The sequence below is a fragment of the Bubalus kerabau genome, chromosome 4 (genome assembly GCF_029407905.1).
Source record: "Bubalus kerabau isolate K-KA32 ecotype Philippines breed swamp buffalo chromosome 4, PCC_UOA_SB_1v2, whole genome shotgun sequence".
Taxonomy (NCBI): Eukaryota; Metazoa; Chordata; class Mammalia; order Artiodactyla; family Bovidae; genus Bubalus; species Bubalus kerabau.
Genome location: NC_073627.1, coordinates 93,124,037 through 93,147,075, shown reverse-complemented (window position 1 = coordinate 93,147,075; position 23,039 = coordinate 93,124,037). Strand labels below are relative to the sequence as shown.

Sequence of the window (23,039 nt, the reverse complement as noted above, 5' to 3'; positions counted from 1 at the left end):
TTCTGGACTCTAGGAGATGAACAGAAAAGATGAGCAAAGAGTTTCTGGTTATTCTCGACCTGTCACTGATCAAAGTGACCTAAAGAAGAACTCCCTTTAGAGAAGTTAAGAGTCATGCCCTTCAAGGTTATCAAGTATTTGTCTGTATGGGAAAATATTATCCCTTTTGAAAAAAAATCATACTAAAATATGGAAGAAAATATAGAGGCAAGAAAATGCAGTCAAATTATCATATCTTGAACTTTAGGGGAATAGTCTTAGTTCCACCAAATCTAAATTGGCTTCAGATTGTGGTATCTTTTTGTTAGAATTAGACAGACTGAAACATTTACATATAAGCAGATCTAACTTGGCTCATACAAAACAAAAGACAAAGATTTTTATATCCCTACTTCCTAAATTACCCATAGAAGACACAACGCTAGAATATTAAATTTCAGTATTTATGAGCTATCTCCCACTTTAAGTTTTGCTGTAGTTAAATAATACGGATTGTGAATTCTCTATAGTTCAGTTTTGAAACTGGCTAGTCAGTCTTTTCTAATATTTAAAGAAATCATCAGGTAAATCTCTCAGTTTTTATCTTATTACAGATAACTTTGAAACAAAAAAATGCCCAAAATATTCACTTCATGAACTAAGTCCATTTTTTTTCCTTAGAAATTAATCTTAATACAGGAAAAATATCTCTAGGCCTTAGAAATATAAAATTCTGCAGCTTTAACTGGACAAACTTTTACCTGTAGTAAGACAAAAACTGGCTTACTGTGTAATAGAGACTAGTATTCCTTGAAACTGTTGGCTTCGAGAGAGATCATGTCAAGAAGTGTCTTTCCTTACATTGGCACATACACACATGTACACACACACTGAATCAGCGTTGCTGATGAACTATAGGTCAGGAAAATAAACATGTAAACTGAACATGTACAGTATGCATTTTAGGATTTACACAGTTTCAATTTAAGTTTACACAATATTTATACAAACTAAAACATCATCCTGAAGGAGGAAAAAAAAACATGTAAACTTATACCCTCTTTAGATGCCTTCCAAAAATGCAGAGGAGGTAAGCATTTAATAACCATGACAGGAAGAAAAAAGAGGGAGTTGCCAACTACATCAAAACCAAAAAATAAAGAAAACATATAAAATAAAATAACTACACTTTTTAAAATTGTGATTTTCTCCTTTCATTGTACTGTTTAGTAAATAGTATAATTAACATTACCTTATACAGCAGCCATAAAGCATAAATTATTTCCCTATATTTCTACTCTTTCCATAGTCACTGATGCTCACTTTCACATGTATATAAACACAGGTACACACAAAAGAGATTTTTATACATCCAGAGAGTGAAACAGCTGGATCAAAGACATCATAATGGTTTAGCTGCACAAGTTTCTCTGTCTGAGCAATTTCAAATTATTTTCCCAATTTTGATCCACCGTTTATATAATTTACTTTTATTTGCTTTTTAGCTAAAATGCTTTGCACAACTTAAAGTCTCCTTAGATTCAAATCTACTTGGAAATGGGCTAGTGCCAAAGAAGCAATCTAACACCATCTATGTGGTTCAATAGCCATTTATCAATTGATCATTATCTCTATCTGGTTTTATTAACTCTTTTCTAGCTAGAGGGAGACCTAAACCAACTTCCCCTTTCAAAACACACACACACACACACACACATACACAGACCACGACCTCCAGTAACAAGAAAACCCTGAAGATGATATCTAATTTTTAAAGTAGAGAACAAGTTATTTGGTCCTAAGGTCAGTGAAAACATACTCTGTGTTCCAACCACGAAGAGAGTCACCCAGGCAGGGATGTGCCTCAGAAACACACCTCTCAAAGCACCCGGCAGTGGCAAGCCAAAGAATATCTCTGAGAGGAAATGAACTTTTTAACTTGCAAGAATGGGAAATTGCACATAAAGAGTTGCTTATTGGGCTTGTGTTGATTGCATTTAAATTCCAGCTTACTGTATCAGCAGTAATCAGGGTCCCTCTACAGGATATGTCAAAATACACCTTATTCAAACGCATTTATCCTATCTAGAACTGTGTGATACAACTGTTCCCTAGCTAAAGGCTACAAAACCCTGGCTCTCTGTACTACCTTTCGCAGATGTATTTCTAAACTTGTGGTAGTCTCCAGTCTGGTAAACTGGTTTCTTTCCTTCTTCACCAACACTTTAAAAATCAAATTAACTCAATAAAAGTATTTAGTTCTCATGAACTCCTTACAAACAAAGTAGGTTTCCATAAAAGAAAGTAATTGCAGTATTTTTTTTTTTTTTGAGAGAGAGAAGCAATACCCATTTCCTAACAACCTCCATCTGCTTAAAATCCCAGTGTACAGTCACACTTTCGTGCTGTGCGGAGGCTAATATCATACTAACTCTTGCTTTGTGTGGGTCTGATGGAGGCTTTTGAAAAGCAACGACGTGTCTGGGAGGGAGGCACCAGGGAACTTCCCTCCCTCGCTTGAGCACAGTCCAAGATGAAAGTTTCTGGGTTGTTTCCCTTCGCTTCCTCTCCCCCTCGCTCCCCCTCGGAGCCGCAGAGCCAGCGATTGTGCAAGAGGAGCCGGGCGCGCGGGGCGCGTAGGTACCACCAAGCGCACGGTACACGGTATGTGCCGCGGGCTCCGCTGATTAACGAGCAGCCGCCGGCGGCCTTGGGCGGACACGTCGACCCTCCCCGCAGAGCCAGCGGCGGCGCAGCCAGGCGGCCCGAGGACGGCTCTGGGGAGGACGCCAAGGCTGCCGAAGTGTGAGTGCACCGGCCGGCGGGTGGGCGAGCAGGCGGGAGCCGAGCGGGAGCGGCGGGAGCGCAGGGCCAGCGCGCAAGAGGCGGCGGCGGCGGCGGCAGCGGCAGCGGCAGCGGCGGAGGAGCTGGGACCGGCCAGCGGCTCAGCCCGTCACGCACGCCGCCTCCACCCGCGCCCCTCGGCGGCGCTGCCAGCGGCTCCCACGCAGCCTCCTCTCCCCGGCCGGGGTCGGAGTCAAGCCGCTTCTAGCCCGGGGAAGTCCGTCGGGCAGGGCCGAGGGGCCCCTATATTTCATGGCCGTGGGGTTGGCAAACCTTACTCTTGAGATAGCAGCCACTTGGATGAAGTGATTAATGCAGATAGATAACATGTCCTGGGTGGGGGTTTGGGGCGGGGGGTGGCTTTTTATTATTATTATTTAACAGAAAACAAAGAAATAAATGAAGTCTTCCCCTGACCCTGGCTGGACTGGGAAACTTTGCCACAAATGCCTTTCCTTTCTTTTACTTCAGTATCCTTTACCCTTTTTCTTTTAAGGAGCCTTTAGGGAAGCCGAGAAGTAACCCTGCTCGTTCCAGTAACAGTTATGACAAAACAGAGCCCAAACTACGAAGTGATCAGGATTTCAAAAATGTTTAGAAAGGAAAATACCAGAAACAAAAGTACACATAACAATTCAAGGTTTCCTTTAAAAAAAAAAAAAGTAACTTACCTGTTGGGACATTCTGAACAAGAGGTTAGTATCAGCGTTTTGCCATGTTCCCATGAACCCTGGTTCAGCTGGAGTCGTTCTGGTTCCGAACTGCATGGAGTTGTCAGTACAGGAGTCTCTTAAAGTCAAGTCTCTTGCCCTCTTTGGCTCTCTGTCTCTCTGTGTCTCTCTTTCTCTCACATCCACTTCTGCCTCTTCTGACTGAAAAGTGAAGGTGGATTTTTGAGCCTCTTGGCAGCCAGTAGCAGGAGTGTAGTGTAGTTAAGAAGCTGGCTGAACTGTGCATTTCATTTGGGAAGGGGGAGATTTGGGGGAGGGAGGGGGGTCAGAGCTTCTTTTGCACCTTCTACACAGACACCCCTATCATTTATGCATAGATTGTGACTCCCTGAGCTTGCCTTCGCTCGGTTTAACAGCTGCCTGTCAGGTGTGCAGGCAGCACTGGAGACCCAACCATCAGCTTCAAACTCTCAGCCACTGCATGTCATTGGATAGAAGAGCTGAGAGTCAACTGCACTGTTCCACTGTCAGGCACCGAATGACACCCTGCACTAACCCCTCTCCAGACACACGGAGAGATACACACTCATGCACACTCCAAGCAGCACCGAAATCAGGGATGGTCCACAGGGCAAGGAGAGGCTGGGGCCCTTCCCAGGGAATGTTTCCCAACAATGCTTTCGGGTATAGCATGCAGTATCTGACATTAATCTTTGCTTTAACATTTGTAAACTACTAGGCTTGAAAACATTTTTTCCCCCTAATTACACTGGAAGAAAGAGAAATACTCAGCTGTAAGAGAATGTGAAGTTGGCTTAGGTGTTGTCTAAATGTTAGCTCCTAAAAGAAATAGTATGTGCTGGGCTATTTATAATCACATATAAACTCCTGGAGAAAATAATATACATAGTGATGTGACCTTACACTCTAAAAAGTATATAAATAAACCTAGCAGGTTTTTGAACATAGAAGATGCACAATAAACATTTGCAAAATAAATACACATTATTTACTATCCAGTTCCCTCGGGGCATTAAGTACTCAATTGGATGTTAAACAATAAGAAACTGAATGGAAAAAGAAAAAAGTGTACCTTTTCTTAAAGCTCAATAAGTAGAAAAAAAAAAAATCCTTTGTTAAAGTTCCTGGATGAAGCTTCTACAATATCCTTTCAAATCATAAAAAAGAAAAAGATGAAGAAAAAAAGCCTGTCCCATTTCAGGCAAAAAGTAATGAATATAAAAATTCCACTTTTCATTCAAGATCTCTATAGAAAATTCTATAACATTTTCCAGCCTGATGAAATATAACCTCGATAGCATGTTGTATTTTTAATTAAACCCAGTTTAAAACAAAACATCTATTTATTAGATCGTATTTATCTACCTTATTTATGGAAAAGCAGAACTGAACAAAATGCACTGTACATAAACAGTAACTCCAAAATGGAAAGCTAAATTCATGTCGTCTCATAAAAGTAGTCAGCAGGAAAAAGCCATCCTTCCTAAACTTAAAATGTAAGGCACATTAATCTTCAACCACCTACAAATACCGAGGACAAATGTACCACTCTCCTTGCTCCTTCTTAACTCAAGAATAACAATAAACCTTACTCTCTGAAACAACAAAAGAAACAGAAAAGAGCTTCAATGGCAGCTCGGTGTCATTAGTGGACAATGAGAAAAGATGAGAAAACGTGCACTATGTTGACACAAATGTGCCTTCCCCTCTAGAACCGCCATCTCCTGAAAGCTTTTCTGTTAAACTTCCCTCCGGTTCACCACCATTAAGCACAAAAAAGTCTCAAAAGCAGCAAATTCAATATCTGAAGAGAAACAAACAAGAACCCGAAGAATTGTTGCCTTAAAATATATTAAGTCCACCTGTGGTCAATAAAAATATTCTGGAGGGGGGAAGGCAGAAAAACCCTATGAGTCAATTGTCAACAGTGACTGTACCTTTACAGCTAGCTATTACCCACTTAAACTCCCTCTAAAATTTGCTAGCCTCTTGATTTCTGAAGTGGCACTCAGTGCCTCAGTCAAGCTGCCTGCTCAGCTCCTGACCTTCCCACTAATGGCTGTTATTTGTGGGAGGCTTAAGGACACTGTCAATAGCAAGCTTCCTCCTCGCTCCTTGCAGGCTCTGTTGTATCGCTTTGCCTGTGTGCTCTCTCTTGCCTGCCTCTGGCTCTCCTGCTCTCACCCTCTCGGCTCCCCCTCCTTCCTTCCTCTCTCCTTCACTCCCTCTTCTTCTTTTTCCAGCCCCCACCCCTCGTTTCTTCCAGTCCTATGGTCCTCTCCTTTCCCAAGTATCCCCCTCCCCACCAACCACACACACACACACACACACACACTAACAACACAAAAATCAACTGGCATGCAGCAGCAAGCACCTGCAGTAATAGACTCTTTTATTAAAACTGTTATTCTGCAAGACTTGAAATTCCCCATGGACCGGGCCATGTCAAAGCCGATATAATTAACTAGAGGCTCAGCAACGGATCAATTACCAGACAAGCAAGTGATAGTGAAATCAATGAAAGATCATCAGCCACATTATCAGTGTTGCAACTCATTAGGGCAAAACTGAGAAATGTGCTCAAAGCGAGCCCAAGCAAGGTGGCATTACAAAACAAAGGGCTAATTTGGAGACCCTGCTGTGAACAATCTGTAACAGAATTAGCCTTTTTTCCCCCTAAACTGCACAACTCTGTAACTAAATGTGACAGACTGAGAGAAGCAGTTTATTAAGACACCAACCCCAAGTTTATTTAGTTCATAAACTCTCTCCTAGAAAATCAATACAGTCTGTACAGGGTTATTAGGCTGACTAGCTAATACATCCAAATCTGGTCTGCCCGGTTGACAAAATGCTACCCAGCCTAGGCAAGCTGAGCTCTTTCAGAGGGCAAAGCTTGGGTTGCCCTACATGAAACAAGTCTACAGTGTAAGGAACTAGTACCTGGCATGTAACTACTGCCAAGGCACACGCCTCAAAAGCACCAGGTTATCTAAGAATTTTTTTTTACTAAAAATCTATCATGCAATTTTGCGCCTGCTAAATGGATTTGATCAAACAAAATTTTAACTTGTTTGTAAGAATGGTCTACAAAGAAGACAAGCTTTCATACGATAAGAGGTAACAATTAACCCTGACTTGCCAAGAAGTGAATGAACAGGTAAACGAAAACAAAAACCTCAGGCATAAACACATACTGTGCTTTGCAGATTTTAAGTTTCGAACGATCATTTTTAAATCAAGTCCTCAAAACATAAATTTGACTCCTCTAGAAACCTCCAAAATGCTTGATTGGAACTTGCCACGTACTTCCACATAGAAACACGGCATGCAGAGTCCCCAGTTCTAGGATAATCTTTTGTCTAGCAAGCAGGACACCTATCAGGACAGAGGTACAAAAAAAATACACACCCACAAGGCACAAACATGACTTTTGCATTTGTCTACTGGCTATATAGTTTGCAGATTGTAAAATAACTGTCTAGAATCATTTGTATTAAAATTACTTAAAACTAGGGGAGTAGAGGCAGGCATCACTTACACAGGTTTCTGCTGTCCTGATCCATGTATTTCCACTGAAAGAATCACAAATACGAAAGCTGTATGTTGGCTTTCCCACTCTTACTGAGAGTGAGAGACAAACCATGGGAAGAAATACACCAATTAGGTCTAAATGGCACCCAAGTTAGTAAGGACACTGTGAGAATGTGAGTATCTCCACCTCATCACAACATGCAGCGGAAATACACTTACACAAAAGTAAGAAACTCAGATGCAGTTTACAATATTAAAGTAAACCGGAGAACTGAAGAAAAAAACAAAAAGACAATAGTTTTTGGAAGTGATTTCTTATGTTTAAGATGTTTTCACATTTAAAATCTTCCAACAAAAGGATTATACATAAGCATGACTTCATTGTATTGGCTCTAAGATACTAAATCCTAAACTTCAAAAAAAAAATTCTTAATTCTCACAAGACTTTAATAAAATCCAACTTATAATTCCTGTAAACAAACATTTGCCCCCTAACTTCTGAGCTGGCATTTACCAAGTATCTCATAGCTCATGTTTTTGAGTAATCTATAAAAAAATTAAATATATATATATTCTAAACCTATACTATAGATACCAATATTTCAGATAGTAATCAAAAGTTGTAATTACAAAGAAATTTTAGTTTTTAAAACCTTTTTGCATATAACTACATACTGTGCATGTACCCTCAATGAGATCCAATTAGTTACAAAGAATTTGCATTTCAGTTAGTGTGGGATAACAAGACTACAGGGAGGCACAATGCAATTCCACCAGCAGAGTTAGAAAGTGTGTTCTTTCTCTTGTTAGCTCTGTAAGCAATAATTCCCACAACCGACTATTTTAAATGTTACTGATCTTTTCAATATTTGGGTATTGAGATGGGTTAGATTTTTCCCTCCATTAAAAAAAAAAAAATCACAAGTTGGTACAAATATTAGCCACAATGAACACCTTGACAAAACAAATGAGCTAAGGATTTTGTTTTGTATGTTTGTATGTGCGATTTTGTGGGGGGGGGGGAGATACTGTGTTTTCTTTTTAATATTCATTATTAATTTCTTTGAAAACACACTGCTTTCTTAAAATAAGTTCCATAAGTACAGGTAAGGAAGTATCACTGAGACAGTTCTATGTAAATATATGTGGTTTTGTGATAAAGGCATGCATTTAGTACACAGAGAAAGTACTCAAGGCTTTTCCTTTTTTCAGCTATGTTTCCAGCAATGTAAATCCTAGGCAAATATCAAATAAATGTACGATTTATAGACACAGTTTAACAAGCATCTCTAGGACTTCCGCTGGTTCACGGAACAATACCTGTAATTCCCTGGGTTCAGTTCAGCAGCTGTTAACAGATTCTGTAATCTGTAATGACAGTAAACTGGCCTTTGCTCTTCTTTTATGCACTATTCATTTTCAAGGCTTGGTTAAGTACAGAGCTGGGTTAAAGATCAGTGGTTTTTCATGTGACACACACTGGTATTCATCTAATGGCTTGTCAAGACAAAACTGTCCTGTTCTTGCCAAAATAATAAAAATGACGCTCCACATCGCATGACAATCAGCACTTCCTCGTGGTAAAACAACTCAAGCTTTTGTACTTCACTTATTTTATAGAGAAAAAAAATTCTTAAGTAATTGGCTATCCAAACCTATCTGCAGAATTAGGCTGCCCTTCTCAAAGGAGATTTTTAAAATGTTATGACCTCTCAACCCTCAATGGGTAAACTAGTTTCTATTCAAATCAGACTTCAGAGTATAAAAAGAATGCTGAAGCTACAAATTTGTATAGCATTAACATATATAACTTAATATATGCAAATTATGCAGAAGCAGCAGGCTGGGCCCAGTCACAGAGGTGGGGGTAACCAATTGAGGAAATGTCATTTTTCCTAAGAACAAAGTATGGGACTTGCTTTGCAACATCTGTTGGGCTGTGTGAAATGTTAACAGATGTCTTAAGTGAAAAAAAGGAAAAAGAATTAATAAAGGAAACCTCCTCTGAACAGATAATCCACCCAAATTTCCATATTCTGGAGGAAAAAAGTTGACAGCAACCTTTTTCCCCGGTGAGACCTGCCATCCTTACCTTATTGTGAGTTTCATTTTCTGTGTGAGACTAAGGGGGAAAATTTTTTGATTCATTATCAAGAATAGAGAAAACGTAAAAACAATAATTTCCACTGAGGTTTTCCCTTTGTGAATAATTATATCATAATCTAAGCTGCCTGTTTTCTCTTGAGTCACATAGGTCATTTGATGGGAGGACAGTGAAAATTCAACCCCCTCTAAAAAAAAAAACACACACAGAGAAAAGATGAACTATTACTCTGCCTGCATGTTAAGGGGGAAAGGAAGGAGGGAAGAAGATTAAAAAGGAGCTCATAAGGTATGTTAGTTGCTCAGTTGTGTCTGACTCTTTGCGAACCCATAGGCTGTACCCTGATAGGCTCTTCTGTCCATGCAAATCTCCAGGCAGGGATACCGGAGTGGGTTGCCATTCCTTTCTCCAAGAGATCTTCCCAACCCAAGGATCAAACCTGAGGCTCCTGCACTGCAGGCGGATTCTTTACTATGTGAGCCACCGGGAGTTTGGATATGAACACATCTCCTGGAAAATGCCATAGACAGAGGAGCCTGGTAGGCTATAGTCCATGGGGTCACAAAGAGTCAGACACGGAGTGAGCAACTTCACTTCACGACACTTGGAGAGGCCCATCTTCACAAATAAGATTCATCTATCACACCTACATCTCTCAGCTCCACTGGCTCCTAATTTCCTCCCATTACCAGCCTTGTAAGAGTTGAAGTACCTCTCTTTCAACAGCCAAGGGCTCTACAGAAGTCTGATGATCATGAAGAAACACTTTGGATTCTAATAGTTGGATTTCTTTTTTTTTAATAAGTCACTCAGTCACGTCTGACTCTTTGCGACCCCATGGAATTCTCCAGGCCAGAATACTGGAGTGGGTAGCCTTTCCCTTCTCCAGGGGATCTTCCCAACCCAGGGATCAAACCCAGGTCTCCCGTATTGCATGTGGATTCTTTACCAGCTGAGCCACAAGAGAAGCCCTGGATTTCTGCATTTACATTTTGAGGAAATCAGAAAACTTTTTTCAGATTCTCATTCATGTATTAATTTTGGATGATCTAGGTAAACTTGAATGCAGTTGCCTTTAAATCTAGATTTAAATGATGAAGCATGTCTGCCAACTCCTGACTCTCACCCTGTGTCTGCTCCTTATGAATGTACTGAACTATGCACCTGTATTCTTCAATAAATCTTTCTCTTTGGAGACAACAATCTTATTACTTATTCTCTAAAAACTTGGGACATAAATTTGGGTTAACAGCTCATGGATTAACTAATTCAAAATGCAGTTCAAGATCTTTACAGATTCAAATGAAGGAAGAGAAAAATAATAGTCTGCTCCCTTGGATTGCCAGTCTCAATCACTGGCCCCTCTCTGCTCTATGAGTCTGTGTTAAAACGGTACATGTTATGTCCTATTTACAACTACACCCTCACCAGATGGCTCTGGCAGCCTGGACTGGGCATTTCAACATATAGAAACCTCAGCCAGGAGAGCCAGTGAAGATCTCGGGACAAGAAAGGCAGGCGTGCCTTTGGGTTTTGGTGAGCCTGGTTTTTGCCAAAGCAGCGTGGGTACTAAATCACGCTCTGGTGTTTATTCACAGGAATATCACATTAGAGCACGTGACCAAAAAATAACAACAACTGTTGACCCCCAAAAACTGATCACTTACACTGAGGGAAAAGCTTATACACTGAAAAAGCAGCACTGTGTGATCTCAGACTATGGGGAAGACAAGCCTCCTAAAATGAAGTTTGAACAGGGCAGAAATTTAAGTAACTTTCGGCCCTGGTAGGCACATCTCCCATAAGCAAATGCTACCTAAGCACCTCATCTTTCCCTGGCAAAAGGGAGAAACCATTCTGGTTGACACTCGTCTCAGTACCAGTTGGCACAATCCATGTGATACAGCATCTGCTGACAGCCTAATCAGGGGCTCGATTTCAGAGAAACACATCAAGGATGTGTTTTCAGGGACAAGTCCAAATGCCATAATCCCTTGATACACTATAAAAAAATAAAAATAAAGAGAACTTGGACCGGGTGTGGTGGATGAGGTAGTTTATAAAATGTTAGGGAAATGATGAATCCTTAGAATCAGGCTATTTGCAGATGCAAAAGCATCTGAGGTCAGCATGAATCTCAGCCTTCAAGGGAAAAAAAAAAAATCAAACATGTTACCTACCCTGTTTGGACTTAAAGACAGAAAAATGAGTTTATTCATCTTTTTTCAGCTATAGACAGTGACAATGGCTTCTTCCTAGCATAACCTGAAGTTCACGTTTTATGAGAAAGTCTAGAGGAAAATGACAAGTAACATGTTTCCTTAAACGAGCATACAGCAGGCAATTATTTTTGTATGATCAGGAAGGGCTGTAAAGATAGTGCTAATTTCTCTATTTACTTCCTTCTAAAGTCCGAAGACCTGAGAAACTTGCAGCCCCAGTGAAGTTATCATAATAATAGTTCAAATTACTGTCCTGAAGGAAGATTGAGTTAACCCAACTCTTGCCTTCAGAGCTGTCACAGAATAAAGCAACTATGCCGAAGGTATCCCCTTATATGAAATTCACAAACCTAAAAAATTAGTGTAAAAATTTAAAAAACTTGAAGTTTCATAAATTTCAGAAAAAAACAGAGGCGCTATCATATATGTACATATTTAAATGAAAACATGTTAAAGCAAATTTGAATGCACCTGAAGACTGTCTTCAAAATTAAGGAACTCGATGCTAGAAACTCATTAACAGCATATTAAAAACAAAAAGAATTAATGGTTAACTGGGTTCTGAAAAGTGATATGACACTTGGTGAGCAGTAATGTTTATAAGCGACTGCAAGGAGATTCCACCAGTCCATCCCAAAGGAGATCAGTCTTTAGAAGGAATAATGCTAAAGCTGAAACTCCAGTACTTTGGCCACCTCATGCAAAGAGTTGACTCATTGAAAAAGACTCTGATGCTGGGAGGGATTGGGGGCAGGAGGAAAAGGGGATGACAGAGGATGAGATGGCTGGATGGCATCACCGACTTGATGGACGTGAGTTTGAGTGAACTCCGGGAGTTGGTGATGGACAGGGAGGCCTGGCGTGCTGCGATTCATGGAGTCACAAAGAGTCGGACACGACTGAGCGACTGAACTGAACTGAACTGAATGTTTATAAGGAGGGGCTTCCCTTGGTAGCTCAGCAGTAAAGAATCTGCCTACAATGCAGGAGACCTGGGTTTGATCCCTGGGTCAGAAAGAACCTCTGGAGGAGGGCATGCCAACCCACTCTAGTACTCTTGCCTAGAGAATCCCATGGACAGAGGAGCCTGGCGGGCTGCAGTCCATAGGATCGCAGAGTTGGACACCAACTCTGGACACCAACTGAAGCGACTAAGCAGTAGCAGCAGCGTCAGTAAGAGGCACAAGGAAAGCCTCTGAAGGCCAGGTAATGTCCTGTGCGTGCATGCATGCTAGGCTGCTTCAGTCCTGTCTGACTCTTTGCTGACTACTGCCATTCACAGTAGCAGTAGTAAACTGTCACACCTGAAGTATACCACCCGTACAGACAAGTGTACAAATCACATGCGTATACAGGTTGGTGAATTTTTACAAAGTGATCATACTCAGAACCACCAATTAGATGGAGATAGAGGACACTGGGGCTTCCCAGGTAAATGGTACTACTACTGAAAATGGTGAAAACAATAAAGACAACTATGTAAAAGAAAGGGGAAAAAAGAGAAAAATCAGGGGCGGGGGGAGTAGGAGAGAAAAGGCAAGAGGCCAAAGAAGGGAGATACTTGCTCACATTCACAAACCAGTCATGTAACTGCCACTAAACGTACTGCTAGCAATGGTTTTTTTTAAAGATAAGAAGTGTGACTGTGAAGTAAATACCTGAGTTTCACAAAATAAGTATGATTGTGAAAGCCAGTAAAAGGGAGAGAGGCAGAATACTTGTGTGTGAGTTAACTTATCTAGGTGATGCAAGAATGGGAGTGTATCCAAGAGGCTTAAACACACCTCAACTTGAGAAGCATCAACCCCACAATAGGGAACCCTGAAACATGCTTGCCCACCTCGCTCGCTGAGCCTGTCCTCTGACTTGTAATTATGGCTATTTGGAGTGGACACTGAGCATGCCTATTGAGAGATTGGAGAGAAAATTACACATACTCTACACACAGTATTATTTGGAGACACTGAGTACAAGAAAACATATTGAAAAAAAACTACAAATACACTCCTCTAACCACCTAAACACATTTTAAGAGTTAAAAGTCTTCAAGGCTGACAGCATCCAGCCATCAAATAAACAAATCCTGGAGAGAACAGAAATAACTCATTGGAAAAAGCTGAATAATTTGCTAATTGATAAGGCATATACTTCTTTGGCCCTGACTAGCTCGGTTGCTAGCTCTCTTTTCTTCCACATGTTATTAAGACACACATTTTCAAGTAAGTATTTTTAGCCACTGTTAGGGAATACTGATCAAAGCCCTACTTGCCAAATACAAGGTGTGTGGAACATGAAAGTTAAGACACAGACCCTACTCATGAGAAGTTTATAATCTAGTATAGGAGATAAACCAGCATGCTTATCTGGCTAAGCAACCTTAACGAAACGCAGAACATGTTAAGAGAGATAGTGGTCAAAGGATATAGGACTTAAGAAAAGGAGATTCCTTCTAGCTGGTGTGGGAGGAGGAAGTTTCTAAGCAGAGGCAGCATTTGCACTGGAACTTAACTGACAGTATTCCTAGAAAAGTGGTCCAGCTGAACTGGAAAGTAAGTTAGGATCTGTGTAGAACAATGAAGAATGAACGGGGTGGACTGGTCAATGGGAACTATTATACTGAAAAGGGGCTGGTATGCCACTAGGCCGTGCATGCCCAGTCACTCAGTCATATCTGACTCTTTGGGACTCCACAGACTGTAGCCCACCAGGCTCTTCTGTCCAGGGGGTTATCCAGGCAAGAATACTGGAGTGGGTTGCCTTTTCCTCCTCCAGGGGATCTTCCCAATCCAGGGATCTTCCCAATCCAGGGATCAAACCCGTATCTTCTGCACTGGCAGGAGGATTCTTTATCATTCAGCTACGTGGGAAGCCTACACCACTTGGAAGAGATGCTATTTATCCCATCATCCATAACAGTAAAGACTGCTGAAAGCATCTCACTAGCAGCACAGCGTGATCATTACTATACTGGAAGAAGATTTATTCAGCAAAAGCATGACAGACAGACAGACGGACTGAAGTGTGAAAAGACAGAAGTGAAGACATCAATTAGGAAGCTACTATAACAATCTGGGTAAAAAGGCTACAGGTAATAAGCCTGGAGAAAAAAGAGCAAGATGCAACATGGAGGTAAAAATCCAGGGGACAAGAATGATAACGTGTGTAACAAAGGAAAAGAGTCAAAGATGGCACAAAAGCTCTGAAATTCTGAGCCCAGGAAAACAATAGCACTCTCAACAGACATGGGAGTGAACAAGTTGGTGGGAATATACAGTAAGCTCAGTTTGAGAAAACAGTGGATCATCTGGTGTCTAGGCAATTAGAAACATTCAGAAAATAGGTTGACACCGTAGTGATCACATCTGAGAGTCATCAACAGAGAAGTGACCCGAAAGGTAAAAGAAAGTGGCCGAGGTAAGCATCTTGGGATGCTTATTGTGGAAGAAGATGCTTATTGTGGGATGGCTATTGTGGGAGAAGACAGAAGGAACAACATCAACAGGGGTACTGTGATTGTTTTATATTCTCAATGGCAAGGGAAGTCAGCATTCAGAGAGGTTTAAATATTCTAAGAAACCACACTACTTCCTTTAGAGTACAGTAAAGCCAAGTGTCAAGATTGCTGGGAGAAATATCAATAACCTCAGATATGCAGATGACACCACCCTTATGGCAGAAAGTGAAGAGGAACTAAAAAGCCTCTTGATGAAAGTGAGAGAGGAGAGTGAAAATGTTGGCTTAAAGCTCAACATTCAGAAAACTAAGATCATGGCATCTGGTCCCATCACTTTATGGGAAATAGGTGGGGAAACAGTGGAAATAGTGTCAGACTTTATTTTGGGGGGCTCCAAAATCACTGCAGGTGGTGATTGCAGCCATGAAATTAAAAGACGCCTACTACTTGGAAGGAAAGTTATGACCAACCTAGACAGCATATTCAAAAGCAGAGACATTACTTTGCCAACAAAGGTCCGTCTAGTCAAGGCTATGGTTTTTCCAGTGGTTATATATGGATGTGAGAGTTGGACTGTGAAGAAAGCTGAGCACCGAAGAATTGACGCTTTTGAACTGTGGTGCTGGAGAAGACTCTTGGGTGTCCCTTGGACTGCAAGGCGATCCAACCAGTCCATCCTAAAGGAGATCAGTCCTGGGTGTTCATTGGAAGGACTGATGCTAAAGCTGAAACTCCAATACTTTGGCCACCTCATGCAAAGAGTTGACTCATTGGAAAAGACTCTGATGCTGGGAGAGATTGGGGGCAGGAGGAGAAGGGGAGGACAGAGGATGAGATGCCTTGATGGCATCACCGGCTCAATGGGCATGAGTTTGGGTGAACTCCGGGAGTTGCTGATAGACAGGGAGGCCTGGCGTGCTGCAATTCACGGGGTCGCAAAGAGTCAGACACAACTGAGCGACTGAACTGAACTGAAAGCCAAGTGTAGTAACAAGTAGTAGTAAATGTAGTAAGAGCAAAACAAAGTACATAGGAATGAGAAATACCAAAGTCAGAATCCTGCTTTAGGCTAGGAGGGCAGGTCTTGGACTGAGGAAATGGCAGTGGGTACAATGTAATTATAGGGCTTCCCAAGTGGTGCTAGTGGTAAAGAACCCGCCTGCCAATGAAGATAGACATAAGAGATGTGGGCTCAATCCCTGGGTCGGGAAGATCCCCTAGAGAAGGAAATGGCAACCCACTCCAGTATTCTTGTCTGGAGAATCCCATGGACAGTGGAGCCTGGTGGGCTGCAGTCCATAGGGTCGCACAGAGTTGGACACGACAAAGCAACTGAGCATGCACACACAATATAATTGGGATGGTAACCAAGGGCTGAGATGTATTTGTACATTATTAGTTCTTAAGCTTAAGAAAATGGGTTTTCATCATATCATTCCTTATATATTTGTGGTTGCATATGTTATATTCTGTATTGTAAGAGAGATGTCTTCACGGGCAAATAGGTATAGAAATTATGTAAACTAGACTGGAATGAAGAAGTAGAAAACAAACTATTCCATGGAGAAATTTTGCAAAGAAAGCAAGTAAAGTAAGAGAAAGTGGTCTGAGAGTCTGCAGGGCTTGGAAGAAGTTAGTTGTGTTCATGTGTAGATGGTTTGTTTTTCACTACAGGGGGAAAAAAAAGAGTCTATTACAGGCAACTGGGATGAAACCAGGGGAGAAGAGGATACTGAAGATCTGAGCCAGAGGGAAAATCATATAAAAAGGGTTTTAGGAGAGCATGTGATCAAGAGCACAAATGAATAGGGTACCCCTAGACTTCCCTGGTGAGCTAATGGCTGAGATGCCCCAGTCCCAATGCAGGGGGCCTGGGTTCACTCTGGCCAGGGAACTAGATCACACTTGCAACAACCAAGAGTTCACATGCCACAGCTAAAAACCCCACATACAGCAACTAGACCTGGCATGGCCAAATAAATATTTTTTTTTTAAAGGAGGAGAAAAAAACAATTTTTTTTTTTTCCCCAGAAACCAAAAGAGAAAAAAATTCCATGGTGAAAAAAAATAAAATACACACACACACATATATATATCAAAAGTGGTCATGTAAAAAGCTAATTTCCTATCCATCTCCCCCACTAAACTGTATAGTTGTTGAAAGAAAGTTTCATCTATTGTTGGTAAGCCAGGGCCCACCAGAGTGCTTAACACATAGTAAATGCTCACTAAATGACAGGTACACAAAGGATATGATCGTCTCAGAAAAGATGAGGGCACCAGCTGAGAGAGACGGGGCAGGAAGGCATCAAGGACTGACAGGAGAGGGAGGAGAGAACAACATGAAACTCTGCATCGGTGAAGGATAAAAGCAATGGCAAACTGCAGAAAGGACTCAGCCTTGTTTCCTTCAAAACTGTGACAAGTTACGAGCAAGCAGACTGGGTTCAAGAAAATATAGCTCCCATTTCCCATCTGGGAAGTGAAATGCTTAGAACCAGCAAGGCGATCTTAATACAAAACTGAAAAACGCCTTGTTCCAGACGTAGACACTAACTTGTGATAATACACCTACATCTTTGCCTTATAGCATTCTTATAGGATTTAGTTCTTATCAAGATTTGAATAAAATTATTTAATTTTTATTTAAGTGTCTCCAATTCTAAGTGTTTACCACCTGGTTTTTTTAAACACTTATGAACTAGCTAATGAAATTCCCCAAAGCAAACAAAAATCAAAAAATGTTATGCTTTCTCTGAATATATGCCCAGGAGTGGGATTCCGGAGTCATGTGGTAGCTCTAGTTTTAGTTTTTGCAGTCTCCATACTGTTCTCCATAGTGGCTGTACCAGTTTACATTCCCACCAACAAAAGATACACGCACTCCAACGTTCACTGCGGCACTATTCACAATAGCCAGGACATGCAAGCAACCTAAATATCCATCCACAGAGGGATGGATAAAGAAGATATGGTACATACATACAATGGGATATTACTCAGCCATAAAAAAAGAAGGAAATAATGCCTTTTGCTGCAACATGGATGGACCTAGAGATTGTCATACTGAGTGAAGTCACGGAAAGGCAAATATCATATATCACTTATATACAGAATCTAAAAAGGTACAAGTGACCTTATTTACAAATCAGAAATATAGATACACATGTAGAAGATAAACTTAAGGTTACCAGGGGATAAGGAAGGGGAGAGAGAAACTGGAAGACTGGGATTGACATATACACACTACTATAAAAACAGATTAACTAATAAGGATCTACAGTATAGCACACGGAACTCTACTCAGTACTCTGTAACAATCTATACAGGAAAAGAAACTGAGAAAGAGTGGATATGTGTATATGTATCAACAGATTCACTCTGTTGTTACCGTGGAAATTAACACAACATTGTAAATCAACTAAACTCCAATAAAAATATGTTCTTAAAAAAGCGATGCCGTGTCACATCTGTGACCTGAACGAAGGACTGAAGATGTGGAATAATGTCACTTGGCTGAGGGGAGCACAGACTCACCCCTTCCTGCGATCGGTATTCAGAGCTGCCACCATGGGCCCAAGTCCCCCAGCTCTCTGCACCATCAGTCTCCAGGCACTCTCAGAACAGAATCCCTCTAGAGAACAGGGAAATACTAAGTCACCTGGTCAACCTGGGCCACCGCCAGTCACCCCAGGGACCTGGACAAAGACATTCATCCGCTGTGCTGGCAGCCACTCCAACCCGCCCTCCTAACCTAGTCCTTTCTGTGGGGACCACTGTCTAAGCAACCTGTCATAGAGCTTTATAAAGCAGCATTAATACTGTGGGCCAAAATGAGATTGATCTTTGAGCTTCGTGGTCTCCTGCTGTCAACAGTGCATTATAAAACCAATACTAAATACTTTATAAACAGGTCTCCCTACAGTGTATTAGACAAACAGTGCATATTTCATGCCCCATAGCTGGTAGCCACATATCCATCAGACTAATAAATTATTTATTAGGGGCTCCGAAGTGCAATAAGAGTCAATAAACTAACTTCTAAATACTTATAAGCTACTATTTCATTGGAAATTGCACCTGAACAAAAAAGACCAACCCACTCCCTGAACGGGGCATGAGAGCTTTCTGGCCATCTCATGCGTGGTTAGAGAGAAGCACAGGCCACATGCGTGAGACAGAACACGTATTTCTGGGACCTGAAAACCGTCTTGGTTAATGAATTTACAAAAAGAGCACCACCCAACCCTATGCTTGTTTTCTTTCTTTTCCATATACTCTTCTCTGGTCCTACCAACAATGGTGACAACTCAGGGAAATTAAAATTGGTGGGAACATTTCACCCTGAGTCAGACCCAATGATAACCACCACCACTCAAGCTTTGCATCGGACATCTCCAAAGAAACTAGCCAACGGCTTGCATGTACCAAACTCTGCTACATGCACAGCGTAGAATTTGGGACTCACAAATCTCAGGCTTAGAGTGGCACTTTTTTTTTTTTTTTTTTTCAATTTTCAGTTCAAGGTCCCGAGACTGTAGCCACCCGAGGATACTGTCCCTCGTGCCCAGTCCAATGTCCTCAGGCCTCTCTTTCCAGGTTCCACCCCTCTGAAAGAAAATGACCTTATGTTCAAGAATGTATTTCAGCCCTTCAAGAAGGAATTTCTTCAGCTGGGAGTTATTTCCCAAACTATCAGAGGCGTGGACCTTTGTGTAGCATTGCGGATGCCATGGTTTCACATGCTGGCCACATTAATACTGGAGAGCAAGCATCTGTAACCCACAGCTGAGTGTGCTCCAGCCCCAAAGCACCCGCAAGGCCGATGCCAATGCAAACCACTCTTCCCATCCCACATCTGAACCACACTGGTTTTCTCCAGGAGCCAGAGGCTAAGATACAGTGCTGAAAATGAAGATTCTTGGGTTCTTTCCATTCACATGATGGATATAGAGTATTGAGAAGAATATAGCCAGGGGGACTGGCTCTTTTTCTTCTGTCCCCTTCCATACCAAATGAATAAACCATCAAGAGGTTTACAGTGTCTAATGGTGTTCCAAAATATCCCAAGGGAAAAATCCAAATGGATAAATATAGAGATGTCTACACACAAGTTTTGGTCTTTCTTCTTAAAGTTTTACCCCCATGTTTTTTGTTGTTGTTGTTTTAGTTGCTAAGTTGTGCCCAACTCTTTTGAGACCCCATGGACTCTAGCCCACCAAACTTCTTTGTCCATGGGATTTTCCAGCCAAGAATACTGGAGAGGGTTGCCTTTCCTTCCTGACGCAGGGATCGAACCCACATCTCCTGCACTGCAAGTAAATCCTTTACCATTGAGACACCTGGGAAGCCCTTTACTCTCATAAACTGGCATTTTTAAGGTTGAAAAATATTTAACATGGGTAGGAAAAGTAAGTGGAAATAAAGGAGAAACATGGAAGAGACCTTCACTTTCTCACTTTCTCAAAGAGACCACCCTGAGTCCTAGAAATAATGAAAGAGCTGATGTAAAAATGTAAGACAAGACTAATTTCTGACATTGCTTTTGCTACTACAACCACTACAGCTAAGATGATTATTCATATTAATGAGCTTGGTGTGTAGATAAACTATCAAAGATGCAGTCTCTGACCTCAAGTACTTATCTCTGTCTTTTGGGATTTACTCCTCCTGCTACATTTACTTTTATTCTTCATACCCTTGCCCAGAGGAAGTGATCATCACTCACCACTTGGAGCACTTCCATGGGTGGGGTTTAAATATGGCAACGAAAAGGGAGGGAACTTTTGCCCTTGGGCAAAGACACTGTTCTTGCCCCAGAGCTCAAGATGTCTAGTTTGTGACAAAAAAGAAATAGAAACTCCCTGTGAGATTTTGATGCTGGCCTCACTGAGCTCTATCAGGAAAATCAGAGAAAGTGTGAAAGCAGACAGCATTCCAGGGCTCTATCATATCAAGCAGGGCATCCACACAACTGTATCGGGGCATACAAATGAGCTAATATTAGATAACAGTCGTGATCCACTCTTTATACTCAGCTATTTGTGTTCTATGTGTGCTTATGAAGCTTGTCAGAGATATCCACAATCAGTTGTGCCCAAGTGGTTCTGCAGTCAGACTACATAGGTGTGAATACCTATGGAACCTTTTACTAATCACGTGACCTTGGCAAGTTACTAGTTTTCCAAAGCCAAAATTCCTCATCTATAAAAAGGAAATAATACTACCTCACCAAAGTGCTGTGAAAATTAAAGCATTTTGATTAGTGCCAAAGGTCTAGCTGAGTGTCTAGCACTTAAGTACTCAATAAATACTAGGTGCTGCGCATATACGTATGTGGAGAAGGCACCCCACTCCAGTACTCTTGCCTGGAAAATCCCATGGACCGAGGAGCCTGGTAGGCTGCAGTCCATGGGGTCGCTAAGAGTCGGACAGGACTGAGTGACTTCACTTTCACTTTTCACTTTCATGCATTGGAGAAGGAAATGGCAACCCACTCCAGTGTTCTTGCCTGGAGAATCCCAGGGATGGGGGAGCCTAGTGGGCTGCCGTCTATGGGGTCGCACAGAGTCGGACACGACTGAAGTGACTTAGCAGCAGCAGCATATACGTATGAGAAGAGATTCCTAACCAGAAGCCCTCTGGCCAAGTTTGTTTTGCTTGGCTCCCTTCATGAGTGTGTACGGGTATGCAAGTATGTTTAATTCATAGTCAATATGCTTTAAAAAAATCAGGAAATTTTAAATGAAAACTATGGATTCCCAGCTTTGGGGAACAGGGCAAGTATCAAGGAACCAAAGACAGAGCAGTCACTAGAAATCTGTGTTCCTTCACAACAAAAGTCCACCCAGGTGGAGCAAAAGCCACTCCTTTTAGTCTGTGCTCCCAGATGGGCATCCTGATAGCTCAATTGGTAAAGAATCTGCCTGCAATGCAGGAGACCCCGGTTCGATTCCTGAGTTGGGAGGATCTGCTGGAAAAGGGATAGGCTACCCACTCCAGTATTCTTGGGCTTTTTGGTGGCTCAGCTGGTAAAGAATACGCCTGCAATGCAGGAGCACTGGGTTCAATTCCTGGGGAGGGAAGATCTGCTGGAGAAGGGAAAGGCTACCCACTCCAGTATTCTGGCCTGGAGAATTCCATGGACTATATAGTCCATGGGGCCGCAAAGAGTCGGAAACAACTGATTTTCCCAACCCAGGGGTTGAACCTGTGTCTCTTGCATCTCCTACATTGATAGGTGGATTCTTTACCCCTGTGCCACTTGAGAAGCCCTAATACTAAATTATAAGACCACAACAAAAGACGTTTAGAAAACTGATCTACTCCCATTGCTTTGCTATACAAACAGGGAAACTGAGGCAAAGTAACAAAATAAGCTGCAGGCAGGCTGAACTGTTTTTTAAGACCTGCATTTCCCAAACTACTTTTACATCAAGTTTAAAGCAGAGGTCAAGAGGATTGAGGATCCAGTACTATACCAGGCCACTCAGTCGACTTGTGAGAACTAACCATTAAACATTTACAAATTTTACAAGCCAGTTGACTTCACATGGGAAGTTCACATCAGCAAAAGGGACAGATCCCAGCTCCCCTACCCCCATGAACTAGCTGTGAAACATTTACAAACACATCACTGCTGAAGATTCTTCCATTTGGCTGTTGAGCATCTTCACAGGGCGCATGGGAACTTCATTCTAAAGACGTGATGATTCTGGTGAAGAATATGAATAGAAGTGAACCAAACACTTAAGAGTTACAGAACAAAATAAATCTACGCCTAGGTTTAGCGTACTTAGTATGTCCAAGGCTTTGTGATATTAAGTTTTCTTATATCCTCAATAAGTTTTCTAGAAGTTAAAATTACAGTAAGATCTCAGCATCCAGAGCTCATAGGAAATTAATTGTTCTTGATAGGCAAAGAATCTGGGGGGTGTAACTTTATATTTATTGAGCACCTGTTGTGTGCCAGGTACCATGGAAAGCATAAAGTATTTTTTCATATGTTCTTCACAGGTCCTATGAGACAGATCTTATTATTCTCATTTCACCAATAAGGAAACTGAAACTAAGAAAGTTGACCCACTTGGCCAAGGTCTTAAATTAAGTGTTAAAGTTGGGATTCAAAACCAAGTTGGTTTAGTTTCAAAAGATGTGCTCATCTCCATACCCTGCACCGCCTCTCTGGTATCTACCATTTTAGACAAGAA

At 41.5% G+C, this 23,039-nt stretch overlaps 1 protein-coding gene across 23 annotated transcripts in view; it reads right to left on the bottom strand.

The window, feature by feature from the left end:
* Nucleotides 1–23,039, bottom strand: part of BNC2 (basonuclin zinc finger protein 2) — a 486,409-nt gene that overhangs the window by 326,922 nt on the left and 136,448 nt on the right. For 15 of the 23 annotated variants that reach the window (XM_055577984.1, XM_055577981.1, XM_055577995.1 and 12 more), the window contains one exon: nucleotides 3,495–3,695. The exons of 6 other annotated variants lie outside the window; for them this stretch is intronic. In XM_055577984.1, the coding sequence (XP_055433959.1) occupies nucleotides 3,495–3,695 (201 nt within the window). Of the gene's footprint in view, nucleotides 1–3,494; nucleotides 3,696–7,268; nucleotides 7,292–18,366; nucleotides 18,474–23,039 lie in introns of those variants that run through there. 2 more of the 23 variants (XM_055577987.1, XM_055577990.1) reach the window with 2 other exon arrangements.